This window comes from Eucalyptus grandis, chromosome 5 (assembly GCF_016545825.1).
Source record: "Eucalyptus grandis isolate ANBG69807.140 chromosome 5, ASM1654582v1, whole genome shotgun sequence".
Classification (NCBI taxonomy): Eukaryota; Viridiplantae; Streptophyta; class Magnoliopsida; order Myrtales; family Myrtaceae; genus Eucalyptus; species Eucalyptus grandis.
In genome coordinates this window covers 12365337-12390565 of record NC_052616.1, presented here as the reverse complement: position 1 = coordinate 12390565, position 25229 = coordinate 12365337, and the positions used below count along the sequence as shown (strand labels likewise).

Sequence of the window (25229 nt, the reverse complement as noted above, 5' to 3'; positions counted from 1 at the left end):
GAACCACCGATTCTCCACGAAAGATAATAGCATTCCTTTTCTTCCAAATGATATAACACATAGCTGCAAAGGAGTGGCGAGCTATGCTATGATAAAAGTCTTTGCCCTTGAGGAACGACACAGCCCATAAGAGGTTATCTTTCCAAGGCCTAGGACGCCAAGGAGATTACAACGAGTAGCCCAAAAATAAGCGATGGACGCCGACACGTGGCACTCAAAAAACAAGTGCTCAATGGAGTCAGGGACTTCATTACAAAAGGCACAAGTGGCAAAATCAATTCTACTAATCCGCTACTAGGCGCGCAAAATGTAAGCGCTTACGTGATCACGGCCAATGGAGGAGCGATCTTTTTTTGTCCCTTTTTGAGGGCACACGAGGAAAAGTCGAACACGTCCAACGTTTGCGGACCACACGTCTTTAATTCCGTTCCTACGACGCAACCTCTTCCATTAATTAAATCCTTAATTAATTAATTCTAATTAAGGTAAACCCTTGCTGACTCCCAAATTGCCTTTTTTTAGAATCTCTTTCAATTTATGCCCCTCTCCGCAGTCAATTACGAAATTGCCCGCTGAACCTAGGAAACGGTCCATGTACACACGCCACCAGCCAACAAGCGTGATCGGTTTCCTAGTGTGACAATTCCTGATATGAAACCAGATCAAATAGGTTTGGTTCCTAATTTGCATAATTGAGAACCAGCCCACTGAGTCTTGGAAATGGTGATTCTTTTTCTTTTTGTTTCTTATATTCCCTATAAATAGGAGCTTCTCAACATTAAAAAAAAAAAAAAAGAAGGGATAATTTATTAATTAGGGCTCATTTCAACATAAAAAATTAAAAATTAAAAATTAAAAAGTTCTGGCAAGTTTGTTGATTCGGTTTTTCAATTAGTCAAACCGATCAATCATAAATCTATTCAATTCAGTTCAATCCGATTCTTGAACGGAATGCACATACCTGGATAGCGCCAATATGCATGCCATATTAATTTATTAAGGGAGGGCATTTCGGTCAGAACGGCATACTTTCCATATAAATCTAAATTCTGAAACGGTCCCGAAGAAAAAGTCCTCGCTGGCTTGGTTTGGCTTGCCTTGCTCCCCACGTATGGGGGCCGCCATCATCATGGAACCTTCCCTCCGTGGCCCCCACAATCGGCAATCCAGGTACGACAACCCAATCACCGCCCGACACGCGCCGCATGACGCGCCGTCCACGTAGGCAGCCCCACCGCCAATCCCAACTCGCGCGAGCGAAACAGCGCGAAGCGCGGGCGGGCCAGCCTCGCTGGAGTCCATTTACGAAAGTACCCCCCCGAGCCGTCACCATATAAAAGGAGGACCGCCACCTAAAACCTCCCTGTCACGTCTTCGACGTTGAACTCATAAACCCCAAAACCCCTCGACGAAACGCGGAAACCGAATCTCTCCCTTTCCCAAACTCTCGCGTAACGGTCGATCCTCCTCCTCCTCCTTCGCTGATCACGATGATGATCGGACGGCACCACGGCGGCAAGCTCCTCGCCGGCGCCGCCATCGCCGCGCTGGGCCGGAGGACGCTCGCGACGGCCTCCGTCGTCGCCGCACGCGGCTTCGCCGGCGAGGCGGCCGCGGCGGCGCAGGGAGCGAAGTACTCTACTCCGGCCCCGCTCGCGGCGGAGCGGCGGCGACCGCGTGGCTCAGGGCTCCGGCGATCGGGATGCGCCGCGAGAGCACCCTGGCTCTCGGAGAGAAGGAGGCGCGGCCTCAGCAGCAGCAGCAGCAGCAGACGGCGGAGGAGGACAAGCGCGCGGCCGCCGGCGGGAAGGCGATCGCGAGTTACTGGGGCGTGGAGCCTTCGAAGGTCACCAGGGGCGACGGCACCGAGTGGAGGTGGACTTGCTTTCGGGTAACGTGAACTTTTTTTCTGTGGCGATCTCGTCTTACCTTGTTTGCGTCGAGTCCACTTTTGTTGCTGATGCGTGTTTTCACGGTGGGGATGGACGATGAAGCCGACGGAGACGTACAAGGCGGACCTGTCGATAGATCTGAAGAAGCACCATGCGCCGCTGACGTTCCTGGACAAGTTGGCCTTCTGGACGGTCAAGTCCATGAGATACCCCACGGACATATTTTCCAGGTACGTCCTCATGTTCAGTTTATGATCCGGCGACTTCCGCACATCTGGCGGTTCAACGCCTGGTTCTCCATCTAATCCTAAAGATCGGAAAGTTGTATCGTTGGCCGATCTACACGTACACCAGCCCAGGCGTGTCGAGATCTATTAGAACATATAACTTAGAACGCGCATGATCTTGGTTGGTGTTCCATCGAGCATGGACTAGTCGACGTTTGATGTGGAGTTGTACCTGTAGAGATAGAAGGAGTCAGGGTGACCTCGCTCTTTGAAATGGACGGAGATTTCTTGGACAAAAAGTTTTAGGTTGCGTTTGAAATTGCTGATTGTGCTTTCGGCCTTTTCTTTTCCATTTTTTTCTTTCTTTGTTTTTCGAGGGGGTTTTTATATTTGGTTCTGAATTTAAAGATTTAATTTTTATTTTAACAGAACACCTCGAATTTTTATAAAATCATGTGAAGTTGATGTTGGACTTTTTTTAAATTAAATATCAAAGTATGAATCCTATTTCCATTAACCTTAGTTCGATTCTTTTTTCGATATAGATAGAATAGTTATAAATAGATAGTGCTCTTATACAAAACAAATAAAACTTTTTCTCTTTCACCTGCCTTCGGATGAATTTTTTATAACGAAAAAAAGGAATTCAAACAAAATAAAAAAAAAAATTCGCATTTTTTTATTTCTTTTTATTTCTTCGGATTCAAAATTCGAATATTCAAAAAAATTAGAAATGGAAATCGATTTTTATATTAAAAAATTATTTATTATAATTTTAATATAGTAGTTTTTTTTTTTTGTCGTATTTTAATATATTAGTTTTTTTTTGGTCGTATTTTGATATACTAGTTAATGAAACTATTCTATTAGTTAGAATAAACTATAATATTATTCTTTTTCTTTTTCATCTTATATATGAATTTAAAATACGAGTTTATGCGTCTAATTGGTAATTAGGGGTAAATTGTCTTCTTTCCAGCCACTGTCCATCGTGGGAGCTAGACCTTTTTTTTTTTTTTTTTTTTTTATGTTAAATTTTATCTTTGATATGTAAGGGCGTAAGAGGCTAAACGCGCGATTCGCTCCCGAGAGTTTTGACATGAACATTTATTTCTTGTGAACAGAGAAGATATGGCTGCCGAGCGATGATGCTGGAGACCGTGGCAGCGGTGCCCGGCATGGTCGGAGGACTGCTTCTGCACTGCAAATCGCTGAGGCGGTTCGAGCACAGTGGTGGTTGGATCAAAGCCTTGCTAGAAGAAGCTGAGAATGAGCGCATGCACCTCATGACCTTCATGGAGGTTTCGCAGCCAAGATGGTACGAGCGCGCCCTCGTGTTTGCAGTCCAGGGCGTCTTCTTCAACGCCTACTTCCTGGGCTATCTGATCTCTCCCAAATTTGCCCATCGGGTGGTTGGCTACCTTGAAGAAGAGGCCATACACTCCTACACCGAGTTCCTGAAGGAGTTGGACAATGGAAGTATCGAGAATGTCCCTGCTCCGGCCATCGCTATCGACTATTGGCAGCTCCCCGAAGGGTCCACTCTGAGGGATGTCGTGCTCGTGGTGAGAGCTGATGAGGCACATCACCGGGATGTGAACCACTTTGCATCGGTAATGATCTCATTCACAGCACGTCTCAAATTTTTATAGCACTTGTGCGATTTAACAATCGGACTGTATACTCGATCTGATCCTGACTGGTTTAAATGGATGAATTGTTGCAGGACATACATTATCAGGGACGTGAGCTGAAGGAAGCTCCTGCTCCACTCGGGTATCACTGAATATTGCAGGTCACTGAAGTGCTGTGAAGGATGAAATGTTCGTTATATGCTCGAGGACTATGTCTTTTACTATGAAATAATTTCGGTACTCATTACAGTGTTTATAATCCACTGTTGTGTTCATTAAAATGATTCTGGCTACAGGAGTTCATCGTCGTGAACCTCATGGTAATTGTACTTCGATTCCTTTTCCCCCTTGTGAAATAACCCCATCTTGCTGTTGCTGAATAAAGAACTTATGTTTGACCAAGATCATCCCTTCTAATTCACGATGGTACTTTCCAAATGGCAGATTTTTGAGATAGAAAAGGAACTGGTTTGCGGTCGATCGAAGAATCGGAGTTCGTCTGGGGAGAAGCTTTCTGCTTGAAGCGAATGATAAAATGTTCAAGCCATGTCTTCTCTCCTGCAACTCCAAGGTAGCCCAAACGGTAATTGCAATACAGGGTGCTACTCTTAGGCAGGGCCAATTTTAGAGTCGATCCTTTTAGAATTTGAGAATCGGAGAATAGCAGTCACTGACCAACTCCTATCGTGTCAACTAGGATGGGTTTAGAAATTACAAAATCTAGCAACATCTTTATAGCAAAATGTAAATTTATGTTAGTTCCTTCAAACGGAAGGATAGATTTAATTAAATCAAAGTAAGTACTAAGCGAAACGGCGAGATGGTTATAGTGACGGCGATCATTCAATATGGTGGTGGTAGTTCCCATGAACAGGTAGGTAACTACCTCAATTTCAAGACATCTCCCATGATTGGGAGATGTTGAAAAATCACAAGGATATATGATGGATCTTAGTGTAAGAGAATAAGTACTGGCCCCCACTATTGTTTTGCATGAAGGTTATAGGAAAATTTATACAAATAATTCGTGAACTTTAGCATATTGTGTAATGTCATTCCTAAAGTGTCAATTTGTTCAATGCTATTCTTGAACTTTATCCCAACATATTTTATCATCCATGTACTTTTAATTTGAACTTTTTGTGCATATTCAGTCTAGTCACTAAATTATATTAAAATTTTCAATATTGACTATAACTTGAATTAATAAAATAATGATATTGAATATTTTTATATAGTACAAGAACTATATTGAACCTATGCCATAAATTGAGTGACTACATTAGACAAATTAAAAGTTCAAGGGCAACATTGCAAATTAAGCTAAAGTTCATGAATTAGAACAACTTCAAAGTTAAGAGACGAAATTGCTAATTGAATCAAATTTTGGGGACTGTTTGTATTATTTTTCCTATGTTATAGGACAAATGTTTTTCTCTAACCACACACCACCCTGCTTTGCAAAATAAAAGGGCAGGATGAACCAGCATCAACGCGAGTCAAACCAGAAGAGAAGCCATGTGTTGTGCTACGGTGCTTATACTACAATAAATTTTTAAAAATAGGATCACATTTGATTTTTGTCGAGATCACCTGCAACAAAGCAGCATATTAGCTTCTTCGATAGAAGCTCATTCATTGGTATGAATCGGCCCGACATTTTGAAGATGGGCCCGTAAGACCCTGGAACTTCGCTAGTCGACTGAAAGTATAACCAACGGCAAAAGCTGAGTAGTGCTTAGATTGGCCAAACCTGAAATGAGTAGATTTGTTGCTGATATAATTTTGCCCAGTTTAACTGATTTACCTGTATGTTTTGGTGAAGCTTTTAGTGATTTCACACTGTTAAAAATCAAAGATACATACTCCTCAAAAAAAAAACTTGTTTAACTGATTTATGTATGTTTTGGTGAAACTTAGTGACACGTTAACAAAGATACATACTCTCTCTCTCTTTTTGGCTAATTATGATGATTCTGCTGATTTTCCACTGAATTTGTAGTTTACATGTTGCTCGAAAAGATGCAAAATTTTGGAAGCATAAACAGTCATGATAACAAGACTTGGCCATCCAATGGTCATAGATGAAAAGCAAGATTTGTACAATTGTGACAAGCCTGTGATTGGAATTCAGTGAAAATGACCACAGACAGGCGATAGACGGAGCCTTAGCATAGCACACATAAATTCACTTTCACCTTCGCGATAATGCTCCTGTTGTTCAGTCAAAACACTGCGACAACATAATTTTCTAGACGTGCGAATCAACAACCAGAGCAAGCTCAAATATTTATTCAGACTTCTCAGTTTTCTTAGCGTCACAGTGGAATATGGAAAATTCAGGACATTCTTACAACCTCATATTCATGGGACACCTTCAAAGGGGACTCTTTGGAAACGGGCCGCTCTTCTGACCACAGCTCCAGATTAACCGTTCCGGTTCCCCAGTGGATCAAACACTTGAAGACCTCATTGACATTGAACCGATTGACTAGTCCCACACCAAGGCATTTGTCCCAAAGCGACCATTCACCTGAAAAAATAAGACCGTCAGGCACCAAGATGAAGAACATCCTCATTTGTTAGGGAAAAAAAAACGTCAGAAGTGACTGGGTGCTGGTTCGATGACCAATTAATGGTTTTTCCAAAAGGTCATCATTCTTAAGGAATTTTTCGAACACTAGGAGAAAAATACGTTAATGACAACAAACTAAATATGGGTTAATCAAACTAAATATGGGTTAATCAAGTTCATTTGAGTGGATGCTATAGTTAACGACATCTAGGTTAGGTAATCAAAGAAGAAAAGATTCCACAGAGGACAGGAAAATAAAAGCTGGAAGTGTTACAGAGCAAGAAGTAGTGTAAACAGTGGAAGGAAGTTTGCCGACAACAGAAGTAGGACATTCTATCCCAGGAGCAAGATGTGCTTAACAAACCTGCAACTTCAAAATTCGAATTGAGTTTTGAATGATTCAATCTGAAGATCTGACACTTGATTGATGAAATTATACTCAATCAGATATAATTTAACCTAACCTAAAACTAGATATTCATTTATCATGGAAAAGACTAAGAAAATTAGAATTTATGCCAAAGCAGATGTATGGATCTCTCAAAAGATGCACAGAAATTATCTATGGTGATTGGAGATCCACTCGATGAAGATTTTAAGCATATGTAGATACAACCATCTGAAGAAAGTGAAGAATATCCCCATTCTCAACCTATTGATGAAATGGAACGTCCAGATATGCAGTAGCTAATTGAATGAAATCGGATATTGAGGAATCAAAGCTGATAGGTGCTTTCATGGAAGGAAATCTCATGGACCTATCAATTGACATTGATTAATGCAAGGCCATATGAAGATACACACAAGGATGGAGAAGGAAGACAATGATGGCTGGCTAAGGGACCTCTGGCATTTGGGTCAACGAGAATTGAGGACTGGAATTCGAAGGAGACAAGAATAACGAGAATACTACCAATATGAAGAGCCTACACCTTGATTCTTGTACTTCCACTTGTGCTGAACTTAGAAAAACCTCAAGTGTACTTTGAACTGTCTTTATATCATCTCATCTCTAGTAAGAGCTGCAGAGTGTGTTTACAAATTTATATGAGAGGGAGAGGCTTAACTATATGGGGCCATTGATAGGAGACCATTGTTCCGTTTTATAGGAGCAGCAGCTTCTGTACAAGGGTTTACTATAGAAGCGACTGATGCTGTAGTAAGATATTTGGAGGAAGTGGACTCAGCCTTGGTTGGAGGCTGGGCTGGTAGTACTTGAAGAGAGGAGTATACTTAGCTCAATTTTGTTACCTCAGCTCTTTTATTTCTTGTTGACCACTTAAAGCATCAACGGTTTCTGGAATATTTCTGTTAAACTGATACCAGAGTGTTAAAAAGTCAATGCAAACCAACTTTGGGTGATCCAAGATGGTAGAAGTACCAAAATCTTGAACAATGCACTTGGATCTTGGTTTACTAAGGTATTTGTAATCCCGTGCAAGTTTTTGACAACCCAGTGTAAGAGTTCCAAAAAGTGGAGTGATGCGACCGCATCTTGGTTTATTATGGAGTATAGCTCTCCAGTTACCCAGGCCTTCGCAGCAGATAACAAAATGCAGAACCACAAGAAAAGGTAAGAAAAAACAATTACCATTAGGTAGAAGATTCCCTTCAAAAGTCTGCTCCCCAGAATCGGGCCAAAGTTCATGCTTAGAACCATCCACAGCTGTAAATGAGATAAAAGATTCTGTAGGGTGCAACAGGGTGAATGTGGGGTGTACTCTCAAGCAGACCAACCTACAGCAGAATATAAACAACCATTATAGGTGATCATCACCAATCTAAAAGTTTAGGGTGCAAAAGGGTGAATATGGGGTGAATATCTGACGATAAAATACAAAAAGCATAAAATGCAGTTCTCTAATGATATCTCCATTTAATTTTCTGATTATATTTATTCACTGTAAGAAAAATGCAGGCTCAACTTTAAGCATGTACTCTCAATAGTGACGAGCAATGAGTTTTTCATAACATTTTCTTAGCATTAACATAATTGCTCATTTCATAAAGGCCTGTTATCAGAAGTCCTTTGTAGTTGTGTAACTTTCTCCAAGACTCTGTTTGGGCTGACCTTGAAAATCCACCAGAACCAGCACCAACTTTCCTGGCTACAAGGCTAGAGTCAATTCGAAACACCTTAGGGTTGTCCTTTCTGATAGATATGAGTCGTTGAATAGCCAGTCCACCACCAATTTCACCTTCCATCATAAGAGATTCCTCCTCTCCAGCATGCTCAAGATTTCTCCTACAGGGAATGCAGAGCACATGCGAGGTAAATCTAGTGCAAGAAAATAAAATTCTTATGTTTTGCAAAACAAAAGACAACAATGTTGATAAATAAATAATTCAGCACATTACAAGTGGTCAAACACTTCTACGTAATTGAAAAGTCAAGTTCTACTCTGGTCCAATTTGCAAACTGCTGGAATTACTAAGAAGTATTCTGAGGCCTATTGAAAATACTGATACAGACATACACAGACTAGAAGAATTCTGATTCACTTCCTATTGTACCAAAGCCATTAAAGGATGTAGTATAACTCATGTTGTGACAAAAAGAACCCCTGTTACAAGTGTATATATTCTACAATCTTCAATAGAGAGTAAAAGAGAAAATAAATAAAGACTACACCTTTACTCAATTACTAAATAACAAAGTAAATAGATGGCTCTATTTATAGATCAATAGAGACACTAGCAAAACCTTAATTTCCTTATATATGATCACCTACTAACTACTAGCTAATAGCCTAACATTATAAATGCATTTCAACAATTCCCCTCAAGCTGGAGCATCCGCCTTGCATATGATAGTTGCAACTCTCATCCAAAGTTTGTGACTAAAACACTGCGTAAACTGGACCTCGACTAGAAAATGGATGTTGATTATATCGAACTGGATTTGAGGTAATGACAATTATGTCCAGACCTTACAGGACAAACTGAATATAGTCCACGTTAACACCACTTTTGATGAAAGCGCCGAAGAAACAAATTAAGATCAAAAAATTGAAACCTCTATTTCTCATATAACAAAGGTTAAATGTGTGAAAACTCGACTTGAATTGCAGCAAACTAAACTCCATCACCCCACAACGCTTGACTTTGGCAGCTCAATGAAGGTATGCTGGTATCCGGTGCTCACAGCTTTTGCTTGGAAACTTGACAAAAATCTCACCCGTCAATGATGCTATCAAATGAAGATGAGTCTCACAATAAACATCTACAGTAGGCTTCTTAAAATTTTAAAGGACGACAATTGGGGAAGTTATTAAAGATGAGTTGCTACTGGATAAAGCCTTTTTCTTGACTCATCTCTTTTTATAAGTGAGAGAGCTCTGTTAAAGAAACAAAAGCACATGAACCGGAGCAAATGCGTAAAGTTTGACTGATACACAAACCAGAAACGACAGAGGACAACAAAGGAGACGAAGACAGCTACTGGAATGAAGGACTTGACGGAACCCTATATTAGAGAAAAAAGGGACTTGATTGCGAGTTTCCACTAGCCATGAAGACAAGGAAGAGTGACAAAGAACAGCTTGTGAAGTGATGGGGAGCAATGCAGACTCGTGACAGTGGCTTGAGAAAAGTTTGCGATGGTAGACTTCAGCTCACTGGAAAAGACAAGATCAATGGTGACAGATTGAGACGGGTGGTCAATAGACAGCGACTCAGAGGAACAAAGTTGCAGCAACTCCTTGATGGCAACGAAAAAGCCAACAAAAACAACAAGTTTACTTGATCTGAATGAACAGCAATTCCCCTTGATGACAAGCAGCGATTGATGGAAAGAAGAAAGATAAACCTTGGGTCCCTTTCTAAAATTTAATGAGTTACTTGAAGATGTAGACTAATATTTAAATACTTTCCCTCATGCATAGACTGGACTTTGTGAAATATATGATAAAGAGGGCAAATAAGGCCCGAAAAGATTTAAACTCAGGACCTCCTCAGGAAAACTTGATGAACATGCGTTGATAGATTTGACTAACAAAATTCTTCAGTATTTGCGAGATTCAGCAATAATACCCTTGCAACTGCCATGTTTGGCTCATGCTTCGCAACTAATGGTCCAATAACATACTCAGACCCAGAATAATAAGTCCAAACAAAGACGAAATTAAATCTTTCATTAACTCAAGCAAACTATTTGTTCCTAATAATCGATACCGCTATAATCCAAACTCTTGTTTCTTCCTCCTAATACATGAAATATCTTAAACAACCATTTGGCTCATTTTCTTCATGCTGCAGAGAGGCAATCACCAAAACTGAGACTGAAGTTGAGAAACTTACTCGATGACAGTATAGTTCTCAGTACATCCAGCAGACCTATACTCTCTTCCACTATACTCTTCATATCCATTGATTTCAATTCTGCTATGAAGCCATTGTGTACCTGCCATACAGCCAAATAAAATTTGAGGTTCTATCTTAAATTCTGATAACTTATATATGTTTTCACATATCTTATAGCATTTGCCTTCATGCTTTATTAATCATCAAATCAACCTCAACCTTCCTCAGTGTAGAGCAAAATAGAGGATCAATTGTCATAATTGTCGTGGCAGCGACAGCATACAGGTCACAGTTGTGTAGATCATACAAGTATGAAATAGGAAAAAACTCAATGATTAACAGAGTCTCAGCTTTTGCATACTATAATGATGCTAGATTACTTCATGTTTGCTTTTCATGAGAAAATACCAATTGAAGTGGCTGTCTTACCAGTGATGGCATAATTATCATTATGGCCATGACACAATCCGGAATTGCCTATAACATCAAGAAATATCTGGTCTATGACAAGCTGCTTCATGGCCAGTGTAAGTTAACGATAAGCTGTCATGTTCATCCCTTCTTAGATTGAGCAAGACAAGATGTATCCATGTTGATATAGATGTGATAGGAGTTATACAAATGTTGTGGGCAATGCCAATAAGTCTCTCCAATAACTCAATTTACTACCAATCAAAGGAAAAAGAAACACCTACCACTCCATAGTTAAATAATTCTATTTCTATTTGAATTGAACTTCTTATGCGCTAAATTGTCACATATGCAGAGAAGAAGCATCACACATATCCCGATAAAAAAGGAGGGACCAAAGTAAGCAAAGCTTTGTAGACAATACTAACCCAAAATCTATTCAAGCACATTAATTTACTTCTTGAGCAAAGAAAAAAAAAACGATACTTGTGATCAAGTGCAAAAGGAATCTCTGCGGAATTGAACTGAACCTCTCATATATCCGATTGTCAGCTATGTAGCTACAAAAAGCATCACCCATGTCCAAACATTTCAACTTTTGCAGAACTGGTTTTTGCTGAAGAGAATCGACATTTAGTTTAAACTTACTGATAAGGAAAATCAGCACTATCGCTGCACGAACTCTTTAATATATCAGCAAGCTTTCACTTTCAAAAGTTGGAATTCAAAAACGTTTAAATAGTTGTAGTAGTATCAGGATGGTTAAGAACCCAGTCAAATCACCTGAAGGGACATGCTCCATTGATATGATCCTTCCCCCAATCCAAGGAACAACTTTGGCTATCCATTCCCCACTTTTTAGCTCAATAGGGGTCCTCGCAAGTTCTACACCCTTATGGCTTGAGATCTCTTCAACGTCTGGAATGCGCTTACAGCTCTCTGCATGCAAGAATCACTTGCATCAATAAGGGTACATGGAGAAGATGCAGAAGACATAGGCAAAGTCGCAGCATGATATCAACAAAGGCAGTGATTTTCAAACATTCTTCTTTGGAGCCCATAATAATCCAAGAGGAAGAATGACATCCCCAGTCAAGGAGGAGCCACCTTCCTCGAATATCAGCAAAAAGTTGGAAAAGCTGCTACAGGATGTGCAGTAATGTTCATGGATTTACCAACTCTCTCCTTCCCACAGCAAAAAGTTTTTAAAAGATGTCCTGGAAATATCATCCATGTAAACTTTTTAAAGTTGATGCATGGCAATCAATAAGAGTTGAAACAAGTGTAAGCAGTCATTAAGGAGGCAACTTTCCTCTGTGTAGATATGAATGAGCACAAAGTATCTCTACCAAACCATGGTTCGTGATTTCACTTTGCATTTATGACTATAAATCTGATAAACAAACATTAAAGTTCCATGTTGTTAACATGTTCACAGAATGAATCAATTCTCATGGATAGCATATTTACTATAACAATGAAAATGGGAATTTGTATCCGTTTTCCATCAAAAAAGCCAATTAACCCACAAATTGCTGCAGCTAGGGATATCTCACCAGCATTTTTTCCAGGATAAAAAACTGTGAAAAGAAGACATGGCCTAATGAATATTAATCTTCGGCTCTAATTATCACAAAAGGAATAGGTAGTATCAAGACAAAAAACAAATATAGATATGGACATAAACTTATGAAATTGGTTTGATAAGAACTTGATAATGAGAGAGGTCCAGCCACGTTCACAGCAGAACACGATTCCATTTTGCCAAAAAAAGTAACAAATTCATCCTCAGAGACGTAGACACATCATAGGGTTTCCAACTTGCAAACTAGCATTACCTAAGCGTGCATTATATTTCTTCTCACTTGCAGCTACCATCTTAGACACTTCGTCCTCTGAAGGCAATGTTATTTGGATAGTGTCGCCATCCATGCCCCACGCATCAACCTGTGTATGATCATATTTGCTCACAATTTCCAAATAACAACTCCAGTGGTGCTTAATAACAAATTCTTAAATCAGATAAAACAAGCGCCCTTTCTTATGAAAAGGAATTTACCATTGCCCCTCCACCTAGTAACAACATTACATGCAGACGACGTTTTGGCCTCTTCCATGAACCTTCTTCTGTGTACACTCTTATGGTAACCAGTGAAGATTCACGTTCTGCAATATAGTGAGTTAGCAGATATTCTCCCTCCAAATACTTATATCCATCACCATCATCTTCAAAAAGAATGCCCTTTGCGGTCCCTGTTTGGCAGAAAAGATACAAATCAAAATATGGATGAAATTAAACCAGTCTTCTTTACAGCAGGAAAAAAGAAAGGTATGGATGAAACACTCGGTAGTCACATGATCATATATTCAACCTTCCAATTTTTCTTAACAAAAAGATCCTCTTGCAAGTGCTTTTTGACTTAAGCCTAATAGCAACAAAAATGTAAACCGATTGCCTCACTTTGCTGTCAACTTACAGTATTGATTAAGAACTTTTGTGGAAAAAATTTCGATGCTGGTCAACAGTAGTGTGTGACAAAGAAGCATGCCATGGACTCACGAGATAGGAAAATACAGAATTAGACACACTTAATTATTGGAAAGACAGAAAGAAAACAATCGGACACAATTTAGCAAGTACATCTAACAAGATTGAAAATTAATTCACTTAATGACATGCTTAAGTTGTTCTAAGCTTGAGCAACCGGAAATTATCTATTAAATAGACATCTGGCATTAGCGATTCTGTCAACAAACAACATAATGATAAATTATAAGAATCCATAGAGGAAACAGTAAATTTTTCCAATTGAAAGCGATGGACAATGATAATTAGACTTCTAATCAGCAACTTTACGCGTTCCAAAGATGAATTTTCACAAATTATATATGTTCATGACCTGTCTATAATCAAAACCATCAATGCAACGCTACCCAAGAAAATTCAAGTGGAAGAGATATACCGTGCTCATTCAAAGCCACAAGGAGTGTCAAGTCATCTGAAAGATTAGCTTCACCAACATGTTGGTGGGGAGGACCCAAAGGAATGATTGAACCACCTTGTAGAAATAATAAGGGCAGATCCTATCAAGTTAAAGCAAAATAACATTAACTGCTGGCAAACCATTATCATGAAGAGCATTACAGAGAAACTAAGAACTTGTGGTACCGGGTGTGCATCATCGAAATCAAAGGTCAGCCAAATACCCTTGGGCAACACATGCTGCAAGTCATTTGATTCCTGATGTGGCATAGAGCTGATCAAGATTAAATGACATTAGCAGATGCATATGGATTTATGTTCGGCTTAAAGCCTTTTTAAACGCAATTTATTAAACCCTTGCAGAACCATCAATAAGGCCAAGAAACTTAGGCAAAAGAATCCAAAGAATCATCTGTTATTTTGAGGACTAACAAGGACAGTATCAAGATTTAATAACCATCACATCTTTTGCTCACTATTCCCATTAACTTACCAGATGGCATATCTTTATGATGACAATGCTACAAAATGCAGAAGGCCTTTAAAAGTAAGACATAACATTGAAGGTACTGATACGTTAACTCAATCAATCTCTCATTAATAGGGATTTTCCTCTCACAGTGGGCCATGTCCACTCAAACATTAATAACATAGATATGTAGGAAATCTATGTAATTTGTAAGCGGCGATGGCTACTGAGCCTAAGGGGATGAGGGCCACCACCAGCCCCTCCAGGTCCGCTAGTAGTGAGAACATTGATAGAATACCATATCGCATAAGTGCAGAAACATGCATACGTCATGTGATCACGCTAAATAAGGCGTGGACAGCAATTATACCTAATGACATGATTAGACTACAGTATATTTAAGTTGTAATCTCAAAAGTTGAAAAAATATATTCTCTTTCTGAAACTCCGAGGAAGATACTAACTAGATCAGCAAAGACAAAAGAAAAAGGGAAAGACGCTAGTAACTGCAATACAATATGGAGAAGCAGCAAGGAGCTCACGTTGCATGTATCCTCATGACACGTGCAAGGTCAAATTTTTAATTTTATAGTGAAGAGAGGATAACCTTGCACAAACCAAGAGTGGCCCTAATAAAAATGAATTTTCCAGTGTCCTTAACCTGGGATCTTTGGGATCTGCACAAGAACTTGTTAAGCTTAGATACCTATGCAAATAAGAACAGTAATACATGTGGTATGAAGGCAAGAATGCTATCTAACACTGTGCTAACCCACCAGCGAAAAAGGTCGGACTTGCCACAAGAGTGCCCGTTTTATGAGCCATGTAGAAAAGAGTATATATGTGGGGAAGAAAGCGGTAGCGCCGCTTCAGTGCCAGGCGGCAGACTTCCTCACACTAGTGCAAGAGAGACAAAAAAGAAAGTAAAAGATCAATTCTGTAAAATCTTCCAAGGGAACCAATGAATTTACAAAATAAGCGCCAACGACAATTAGAGAAATCTATACATTCCAGCAATCTGAAGGTAGAGAATCTGATACTAAAGAGTCAGCATGCTAAATTAGTCATGATTTCATATATTTTACTAGAAAGGAAGGTCCAGAGGTTCTCTAAGGCCTGAGAGACATGATTTATTTCACATGTTTCATGGCCATTTAAGAAATTTGGAGTCTTTCTGATGACAGGTCTATCAGTAACAGAAGCGGACAGAAGTGCTTTAGATTTGAGAGAATTTAATTCGAATGAGTGAAATAAAAATCATCAGGACAAAGTTCACGCACATGACATGAGCATGTCACCAAGAAAAGCAGCACAAACCTCCTCACCAAATGACCAAGGCTCATGGTCATTGGTGTCCATTTCAGAGTGTCCACGACAGAATGGAAACATTGCACCTATACCCATCCACCTTCCAAAAAGCTTGGGTGTCGCATTTCCTCCGAATCCACCGATATCAGGTCCTGAAAGTGGTTGACCACTGAGACCCTGAACAAAATTAAAATTAGTCAGGATGGATGATCCGTACATATGTGAATTATGTGAATTATTCTCAAAAACACCGCATCAAATTTGTAGACGGGAGTCCAAAATCTGTACATAAAAGCTAGGAACTTTGGGTTGTCCAAGACCCACCAGAGCATGAAAGCTAGGATCTTCCAAAAAATGGATTCCTATTCAAAGAGTGCATAAACGCATGGATAAGCTCATAGTAAACTGTCAATTTGGAATCAAAATATGATGAATATCGCAGTTAAAGTCATAGCAAAGAAAGGGCAAACAAAACCAGGATCCAGTGCTTCAAAGGGTCTAAATCACTTCAAATACATTAGAGAATTAAGTCTGCAAAGAAAGTCCCACAAACAATAGAACTCAATTATTTAGAGTTACTGCTTTGGCATGCCTTGTCAACCGCAAGCTTACTTATTTAAATCAAAGTGTCAGCATGGCATACAACAACTATACCTAACCAATATTGGATCATCACCTATGTAGGGAAATAGAAATTAAGGTTACCGCTTACTCATTCTCTTTGATGATATGCACAATGATTACCACGTGATTGATGATGAAAACCAAATTTCTATGTCCATGCTGCACACTGCAGTTATAATATCATAATTACCCTGATATTTACAGACACTTGAGCTCCACCTTGAGTACACAAGCTTGGAAGGAAAGACCTAAATTTGCTACTGTCATTCCCTTGAAGTAATCCATCATAAGTTATAAAAGATGATAGTTGGACAGGAAAATGCAATAAGTTCAGCGAAAACCAAAAGTAAACGGAATTTCTTCAAGCAAAAACAAGCAGCATAGCCTCCATAATTCACTTACCAGCTGAAGTACCATTGAGATGCTCATGTGCAGGTGCTCCCAGTTTGAAAGGTTATCACCAGTCCAAGTAGCTGCATACCTCTGGCTACCGACAAATCCAGCTCTAGTAAGGACAAAAGGACGTTTGTTTTCATTAGATGATTTCATGCCCTCATACGTAGATCTAGCCATCAGCATTCCATAAACCTGTAACAGGGATGGTAAAATTGAGTAACCAGATCTTAGTGGACAAAAACAAAAGTACCAGCTACATGAGCAATGGTTACAAGTCACCAAGATATTTAGAATGTACCATTTGCAACCGGCGTCTATAACAAGGAAATTCTTGGGAATTATCACCATAAAATTTGATCTCTCGCAATAATGTCACTAGATAAAGGAGAAGAGTAAAACTACTTATTTGTTTGTCTAATTGCGAGTACATTCAAAGTATCTTTTCTGTCTTCTTCTCCGCTACACTAGAGCAGCAATAACTCTAATTTGGTAAATTGCCGATCATTTTCAGGCCTTGAACTACTGTAATTTTTCCTTTGATCTCCCTCACTTGTTTGCTTTCTCCATAAAAGTTCAAACTAGAGCTATAGCTAAACAGAAGCCTTCAAAATTTACCTAGTGAGCATCAGAGAAACAAACCGAGCAATGTGGATTGCACATGCAAGCCAAAATTACAAAATGGACCCTTTACATTTCACTTTTTCCCTTTGTGATATTGAAGGATTAATTTTTTACTGTTTTCTCTCCAAATGCTTGGAAGTTATTGATTAGCTGTTTGGTTCTTCATCCAATCTCATAACCTGCACAGGCTATTGTTTGATAAAGATGAGCCAACCAAAGCCTCTATACTCTTCAATCTCCAATACTGTGGATCTTTTTCGAATCTTACATGTTTAAGGTTAAAGTTTGTAACTCATGCCACTGTCGGATTATTGCAAATAAATCACTTGATTTCAATCTCCATATCACTGGACTGCTGTTTAATGCGATCACAAGCCACATATGTCTATTCTAGAGCTATGAAAATGATAATTTTCCTCAGTCCTTATATCCTTCAGACAGCAAACTTACTGATGAATGAAAAGGTTACGATTATTTGCTGATCTCTTCACACCGTTGGTACCGTAGTTACAGAACCGCTGATTTTTGTGTGGGAATTTCAACCCACTCATGCATGTGTTTTATGAAGGACAAGGCATGCAACCCTTATAAATGATGTGTTGAAAGACAAAAACTAAACTGAATGCTTAGTTAGATCAATCTGACCCCAAGCTATCTATTTATAGTAAAGTCAAAAGGTCAAAAATTACAACGTCCTTATTGCCCCCATACATAAAATAATAAAGTAAATAGACAAATATACCCCTATTAGCAAAATACTCTCAACTTGATGAAAGTACCAAATGATCAAAGATAAAACTATTGCCCAATCTTGATGTTAGAGTAATTAAATATTAAACCATGCCTTCATCTAACAACTTAAACTTTTAGAATATTTGGCAGCGGTTCCACAAAATCTCACACTTGCAATGGTGGTGTTGCTAATGCTTTACAAAGATATAACTCTTCTTCCATTGGCCCAGTCTCAATTTTCTTAAATCTAATGGTTTGATTGTGATTTTACACATGGAAGAGAATACTTAGGTCATGGGAGAGAAGGTTCTCAAAGCACACAATGCAAATTTGGCAGAGAAGATCCTCAGACAAGGAGGTGGAAAGCAAGGCACAATCTTATTTTGCTAGCCTCACCATTCATTTTGGATGAAGCCAAATGTACAGGTAGGATAAACTAACCAAAAGTTGAAGCATAACATTACTTGTGCTAAAATGTCGAAAGCCAGAAGTTATCATATTTTATCCTACTATGTTCAATAGAAAGCATTTAGCACTTGACCCCAAATCAACAACTCATTCTTTAACTCTTAACCCCCCTTGCTTTTCCAGTACAAGCACAGTGGATACATTACAAAATTGCTTAATATCTATTTTTATATAACTCAAAAAGATGAAACACAAACTACAAATAGCAAAAGGTTGGAAAACATACATTATGATAGTGTGAGTGATTCTGGACACCTCCAAGTTCATCATCTCCCCTATGAATGTTGCTCTCAGGCATGGTCTTCGTCACAGACTGAAAGAGAAGTTGTAAGCCATAGTCCAACAAGAGAAAATGACAGAAACTAAAAGTACTAGTTACCTTAAAGACAGCCGGTTCATTCATATCATTCCATATACCATCAACTCCATTAGAAATGAAATCCTGAACTAACTGAGCCCACCAGTGACGGACTTTTGACTGTGTAAAGTCGGGAAAACACAAGGACCAGGCCACACCTCCCTGACAAGCAAACAGTTAATCAGCATTGTCTGATCAATTTCTGCCTTCCAGAATTTTGATTATATACATACATATACGTTAATCAGCATTGTCTGATCAATTTCTGCCTTCCAGAATTTTGATTATATACATACATATACCTTCAAAATGAATGAGAATGTCTACATTTGTATGTTTTGAAAGATCTTAGGGATTACTTACATTTCAAATGCTACAAAAAAGAAAAAGATGAAAAGGAAAAAGCAAAACCAAATAGACAATGACAAAGATAGCCAAAACCACAGTAAAAGACAGCAAAGTACCAACAAATGGAGTCCCATCTGCTGCTTTTATCCAGACATCACTTTTGCAACCACTGTCAAAGACAAAATACCCCTCTTCGCGTTTGATACCAGGATCAAGCATCCAGATGGCTTTAAACCCGTCTCGGTGGAGACTATCTACCAAAGATTTTGGATCAGAGAAGCGGTCCTGAGTATAAATACTTTGTCTCAGTTTCCATGCTGAAAATAGCACTCTTTATTTAGTAGAGGTGTCTACTGTTGACTAAGCATTGAACCTAAGTCCTTTTACTATTAGACAAGTCAGCAAGGCAAAAAGTCCTAGACATGAATGCGCTTAGGAGGATTCGAACATAAAGTGAATACCAATCTCAAAGGACTTGGTGGATTAAACATATGGAAGCAATGGACAAAACAGAAATGCATGGCAAGTCTGCATCAAGAACCATACCTAAGGTTGAGATTAGAATATCAAAAGAACATTGATCATTGCAGTACCTACAAAGTGAATTAATCGACAACATATTCCACACAACCTACCTCACTTCCAAAATGAATAACACCATCTTCCTCCAGATTATTTCTAGATGGAAAACAGATCTTCATTCATATTTGACAAAATTCTCACATCTTACATGTAGATGTAGATATATGCTTCGCTTCAGGTGAACTTTCATGATGTAGATATGTAGTTATGCTTTGTTTTAAGTGAATTTTCATGATATGTATGTGACTTCTTTTTGAAATTGGCTAAAACTGTGAATTTTCATCCGGACATAAGTTGCAAGTGGCTTCATACCTATTGAAAGTGAGGTAGATGATGTGAAATTAGTCCTATTTAGAGGAAGGTAGTCTGTAATTTTTTTTAAACAAGGCAATAACAGGGTTAAAACAAAACAGGAGTCCATGCCTTGTCAAAAGTGAAGCAGCGAAACCCATCCATATAATCTATATCCATCCATACGACATCACAAGGAATCTTCTTTTCTCTGAATGTACTTGTGATCTGCAATAAGTGGACAAAAATTAGAGCTAAAGAACTGTCATGCATCAACTCATGAATGACATGCCGACAGCATACAGTGAAAGTTAATCATTGTTATCAAATCAGGTAGAAGGAAACGAGGGTTGAGGAAGAAAGATTGTAGAATCAAGCAAGATGCATCAAAAGGGCCAACCTCTCTAACTCTGTTATCAGAGTCATAGCTCCAGCGGCATTGTTGATAGCCTAAGGACCACTTTGGTGGCATAAACACGGTTCCTGACAATATATGCAAGGTATGTTGTTAATTCAAGCAATAATAGTAATAAACAGACTATCAAGAAAATTGTCTAATCATTCTGGTGGTCTTGTAAAGTCCATTTAGTACTAAACTTAAAATCCACAGATGGATGTTTCCAGAGAAAAGAAAAGTCATAGAATGACAGAAAAAATTATTCTGACAACTTCACTCATTAGCATGAAGCTTTTTCTTCATTTAAAGATGGAAAAACAGAGAGTTCATGGTAATAAGAATTATGCAAGATATCCTGATAAAATTAATACATTCAACTTTTCTGTGTCTGTAATTTTAACAGCATAACATGCATACTCCTCAGGAAAACCAATTAAGTGAAGCCTAAATTTGTAATAAAAAGCAAATGGTCAAAAAAAGCAATAGACATGCCTCGAGTGTTTTGGCATCAAATGTCAAAATCAAGATCTCAAAGTTTAGAGAGCATCTGTAGAAAAGATTCTAAGAATTTGAAGTATCACTTGTCCACAAAAGGAAAAAGACCAGATAAAAGAGGCAGTAGAATTTGCAGTATAGGAAGCACAAAAACCTTGCTTCTAAACTGAAGTATCCGGTAAGCTAACAAAATGGACTTCCATGTTCTTAGGGATTTTTGGTAAATTTGTTTTGAGGTCGGCTCATTCATCGACACACTTTCCAACATAGTGAGTAGCATCTACGAAAAGTGGCCACACATTAAAAATGATTGGGAGAATAGAATTAAGCAGAATAGCACACATGTGGAAAGAAGCTGACATGCACAGCATTATTACCACTTGCATGAGACAAGGATGTTAAAACTGCGCCAGGTGAAGCAAATGGACCGAATGTAATGACAGGGTATGAGGATGGAGCCGTGAACTGTATTATTGACTTGTTTCTCAGATCAATCTGCCCATGAGAAAATATCACTCGTAAGCTTAAAACAAGTTTGAATCGGATCTTCCAAGAAACTACTCCAATATGTGATCACAGTCATGAGTTCACAACACCTCACAACGACGTGTCGTGTCAGCAAGAATCCCCAGTGACTCTCCACTCGGAAGAACAGCTAGCACCCAAGGATGAGATTGGTACAAAGATGTAGTACCGGGGCCATAACCCCATGCGTCTGTGTTCCATGTAAACACCTAAAACAAGAGAGATCATTGAGAATTCAAGGAGAGAAAACACATATGCTAGCATGCAAAGTCAAGGAAAGAGAACCAACTCTTTTTCCAGTGCGCTCAAGCTGTCCACTGACTTCGCCAGTCCCGTAAAAACTGGTCCCAGCAGGTAGCTACATCATATGTAAAATAACGTTATTAAGGCTTCGATAAATACATACACACTTGGAAAACAGAAATCAAGCAGATGAAGCTCCTAAAAGTATTGGAAATGTCACAGTCCAGGGAGCACAACAAAACCAACAAGTGATTCAAATAATTTAAGAGAAAGAAATAAGAGCATGCAGTGACTGACCTCAAGTTTGACAATCTGCTGGCCAAAGAGACATTGGTAAGTCGGGATATAAGATGGGACATGATGAATTGTTATTGGCGTGTCCCTATCCTTGCCGTTGACAAAAGAAAGGCTAGGAAATGCCGCGGCTCTGTCGTTTGCAGAACAATCGAAGCGGAAAACTCCTTCCTCCAAAATAGGCTCAAAGATCATATCTCCCGCAGTGACATCCGCAGCAACCGCCTGACCTTCTCGAATAGTCATTTTAGTTTTCAATCTCGACCCGTCTCTACATGCCACAAATTCGCACAGGTATTAGATCAAAAAAAAAAAAAAAATTCGCACAGGCATTACACCAATTTATCATTTTTCCAAATGCCAAGAACCAAAAATGCTAAACGCCATCGAAGAGTACTGATTATAGTGTAAGAATCAAGATCTAAAACCTCGTGTGCACATCAGAGAAACATCATGCATGTTATATATGAAAGTATATAACAAAGGCAGGGGAGCTTGTGACATGCAGGGACTTCCACATCAGAGAAGCATCGCGCATGTTGCGTATCGAAATCTGTCGCAGCACAACCAATCTGACGTGGAAAAAAATTTGAAGCAGTAGGAAGCCAATACAACAGCAATCCAGCTCGTGGACTTCGCGCATGTACCTACTTTCATCAACGGTCCTACCCCCGTGACTCCAATTACACGCAGATTCATCTCGCCATAACTCGAATTTCGAACACACGGTCGTGATCGCGAGGAGATTTTCATGTCACCGTCCAATTACTCGTCTAATCCCATCGCAACTTCAGATTAAGAAAAAAAGCGTCGATGCTCCGAAAAGGCAGCACAGCGCATCCATGCAATCCTCTCGACTTCACCCATTCTCTCTCGCAAGCAATCAAAAGCGCGCCACAACGAGAATCGCAAGCTCGATCACTCGCTCCAGTACGGACCTCAAAATGCCCGACGAAAGACGCGCGACTCCACTTTTCCCCTCCGTTGACGTGAACTCGCCGTGCAGAAACCAAAATCGGTCGCCGAAAAGAACATGCACGATCGGACGACGCACCGGAGAGCAGGCGAAGGCGGGCGGACGGACGGACGGACGGACGGACGGACGGACTGAACGGAGACGACGACGACGGAGCTGCTGCTGCTGCTGCTGCGGCGGCGGAGAAGAGGCGATCGGGCGGAGGACGGAGAGGACGCTTTAAGGAGCGCGAGCGGCCGAGCGACGCGGCTCCCGATGGAGGCGCGTGAAGGCGAGAGCGACGACGGGGCGGGAGCGACGATGAAGAAGATGCTGCACGTAGTGGGACGACGATGGTGCTAGTGCGACTGAGCAGTAGCAGGTCCTCCATTTTGTCCGCCACCGGGGGAGTGAGTATTTAAAGAAATTTAATAAATAAATAAATAAATAAATTGGCAATAAAAGGAAATGTATAAATTAAAATGAGAGAGAGAAAATGGTGGGGAGGTGCGGGGACGCGACTTGACTTGAGTTGCCTTTTGCTGCGAATCGCGTGCAGCAGCAGTAGCAACTGGCTTGCTTTTTCTAGGAGGCGGAAATGGAGAGAGAGGTTCCTCCGTCTCTCTCTTCTTTTCGTCCTCTCTTTTGCCTTTTTGAGGGGAGAGAGAGAGAGAGTGAAAAGTGAGGGGCTCGAATGATGGAGGAGATGGAGGGAGGTGAGAGGTGGACACGTGGCGGGATTGAGTTGGTGGTGGGACTGGGACTTGCCCATTTCGTCGTCACAGGTCTCGTGCAGGAGAACATATTAAGTACGTCTCATGCTCTAGCGTGTCAAATAAGAAGACGGTGAAAACGCGACACCTGTACTCGTGGAACCCACAATTTCAAGCACCCATTCCGGGGCTTCATTCTGACTACCAATTGGAAGTTGCTCATTTGAGATATATTAGATTTTGTGGAACGACTAAAACTAAATAAATACGTAATTTGATATTTAATTATTTTAATATTTTTCCTCATAATTAATCTAATTTTTTATATATGAAAGTTCTTGGAAGAGGCAATTTGATATTTAAATATTTTAATATTCTTCCTCATATTTAATATATATATATATATATTTTGCTTAAGATTTGAACTCAAAATCTGTAACTCTAAAATTAAGTGAAAATTTATAATACAACTACTAATTATTCTAAAAAACTCAATGGTCCTATCAAAATTCTCATAAAAAAGAAGAAGTCTTATCAATTTGATTCGGCATATTTTAGAAGGAACCCATTACCACTAGCGTGAATGCAAGTTGGAGTAAAGTAGGAAGTATTCGGAAAAAAGATTTCTTGCAATTGAAAAACGATCGGAGAATTCAAATATGTGAGTAAGAGAGAGATTCCGAACCACTTGAGACTATAGCGTAGGAATTATTCGGAAAAAAAGAATTCTTGCAATTAAGAAACGATCAAAAGAATTCAAATATGTGAGTAAGAGAGAGATTCCGAACCACTTGGGACTATAGCTGGACCTACAAAAGTCGTCCTTCATCCACGTAATTGCTTTGCCCATTTGGCATTGGGCAGTTCTATGCATCACATCTATAATAGATATAATAAAACACCATAGGGACGAAAACACAACAAAAACACCGTAGGGACAAAAACAAAACAATCACTTGAATGTTATACCTAATATGACGAAACATCTTAAAGTTACAAATGTGCCGTGAGACCATTCATTCTCAAATTTTTCATGCATTTCTTTGATTAGAGGAAATGGGACAATCGTTTTTGGACAATAAAGTGCTCACAAACCAACCATATCGCCTCTCTGTACTGTGGGAATCTCGTGATTATTATTTTAGACGAGTCATAGTCATAGATGATTTCGCGCATTGGTTGGACGTGCATAACATCATATACTAAATCGATTCTCTATTAAAGTGATGCTCCTTTCGATACGAGCCAAAAAAAGACACATCAGTGTGCGGCCCCATCAGTCGGTAACGATGCTAACGTTGCCTGCGCTTGCCGACATAAACAAAAGCAACCTATCTCAAAGTCAAACCATACATTCATCCACTAGAAAGAGTGGCCGAATAGACC

General features: G+C 39.5%; 2 protein-coding genes across 2 annotated transcripts; one reads left to right on the top strand and one right to left on the bottom strand.

Moving 5' to 3' along the window:
• Positions 1–1598: 1598 nt before the first annotated feature.
• LOC104444217 (ubiquinol oxidase 1, mitochondrial) lies at positions 1599–4157 on the top strand. The gene is made up of 4 exons (XM_010057863.3): positions 1599–1891; positions 1995–2122; positions 3244–3732; positions 3846–4157. Exons 3-4 carry the CDS (start codon positions 3265–3267, stop codon positions 3903–3905), a joined length of 528 nt encoding a protein of 175 aa, XP_010056165.2. The 5' UTR covers positions 1599–1891; positions 1995–2122; positions 3244–3264; the 3' UTR covers positions 3906–4157.
• Positions 4158–5921: 1764 nt separating this feature from the next.
• On the bottom strand, positions 5922–23737 carry LOC104444215 (alpha-glucosidase 2). Its single transcript, XM_039314071.1, is given in 24 exon segments — positions 5922–6286; positions 7920–8065; positions 8400–8573; positions 10628–10730; positions 11825–11980; positions 12880–12988; positions 13101–13294; positions 14005–14125; positions 14211–14298; positions 15101–15170; positions 15270–15390; positions 15811–15978; positions 16828–17013; positions 18869–18955; positions 19022–19140; positions 19143–19162; positions 19455–19633; positions 20354–20449; positions 20622–20704; positions 21491–21608; positions 21710–21847; positions 21928–21996; positions 22179–22448; positions 23285–23737. Coding segments are annotated over 24 exon segments (3246 nt in total). The 5' UTR covers positions 23522–23737; the 3' UTR covers positions 5922–6092.
• Between the last annotated feature and the right edge of the window lie 1492 nt (positions 23738–25229).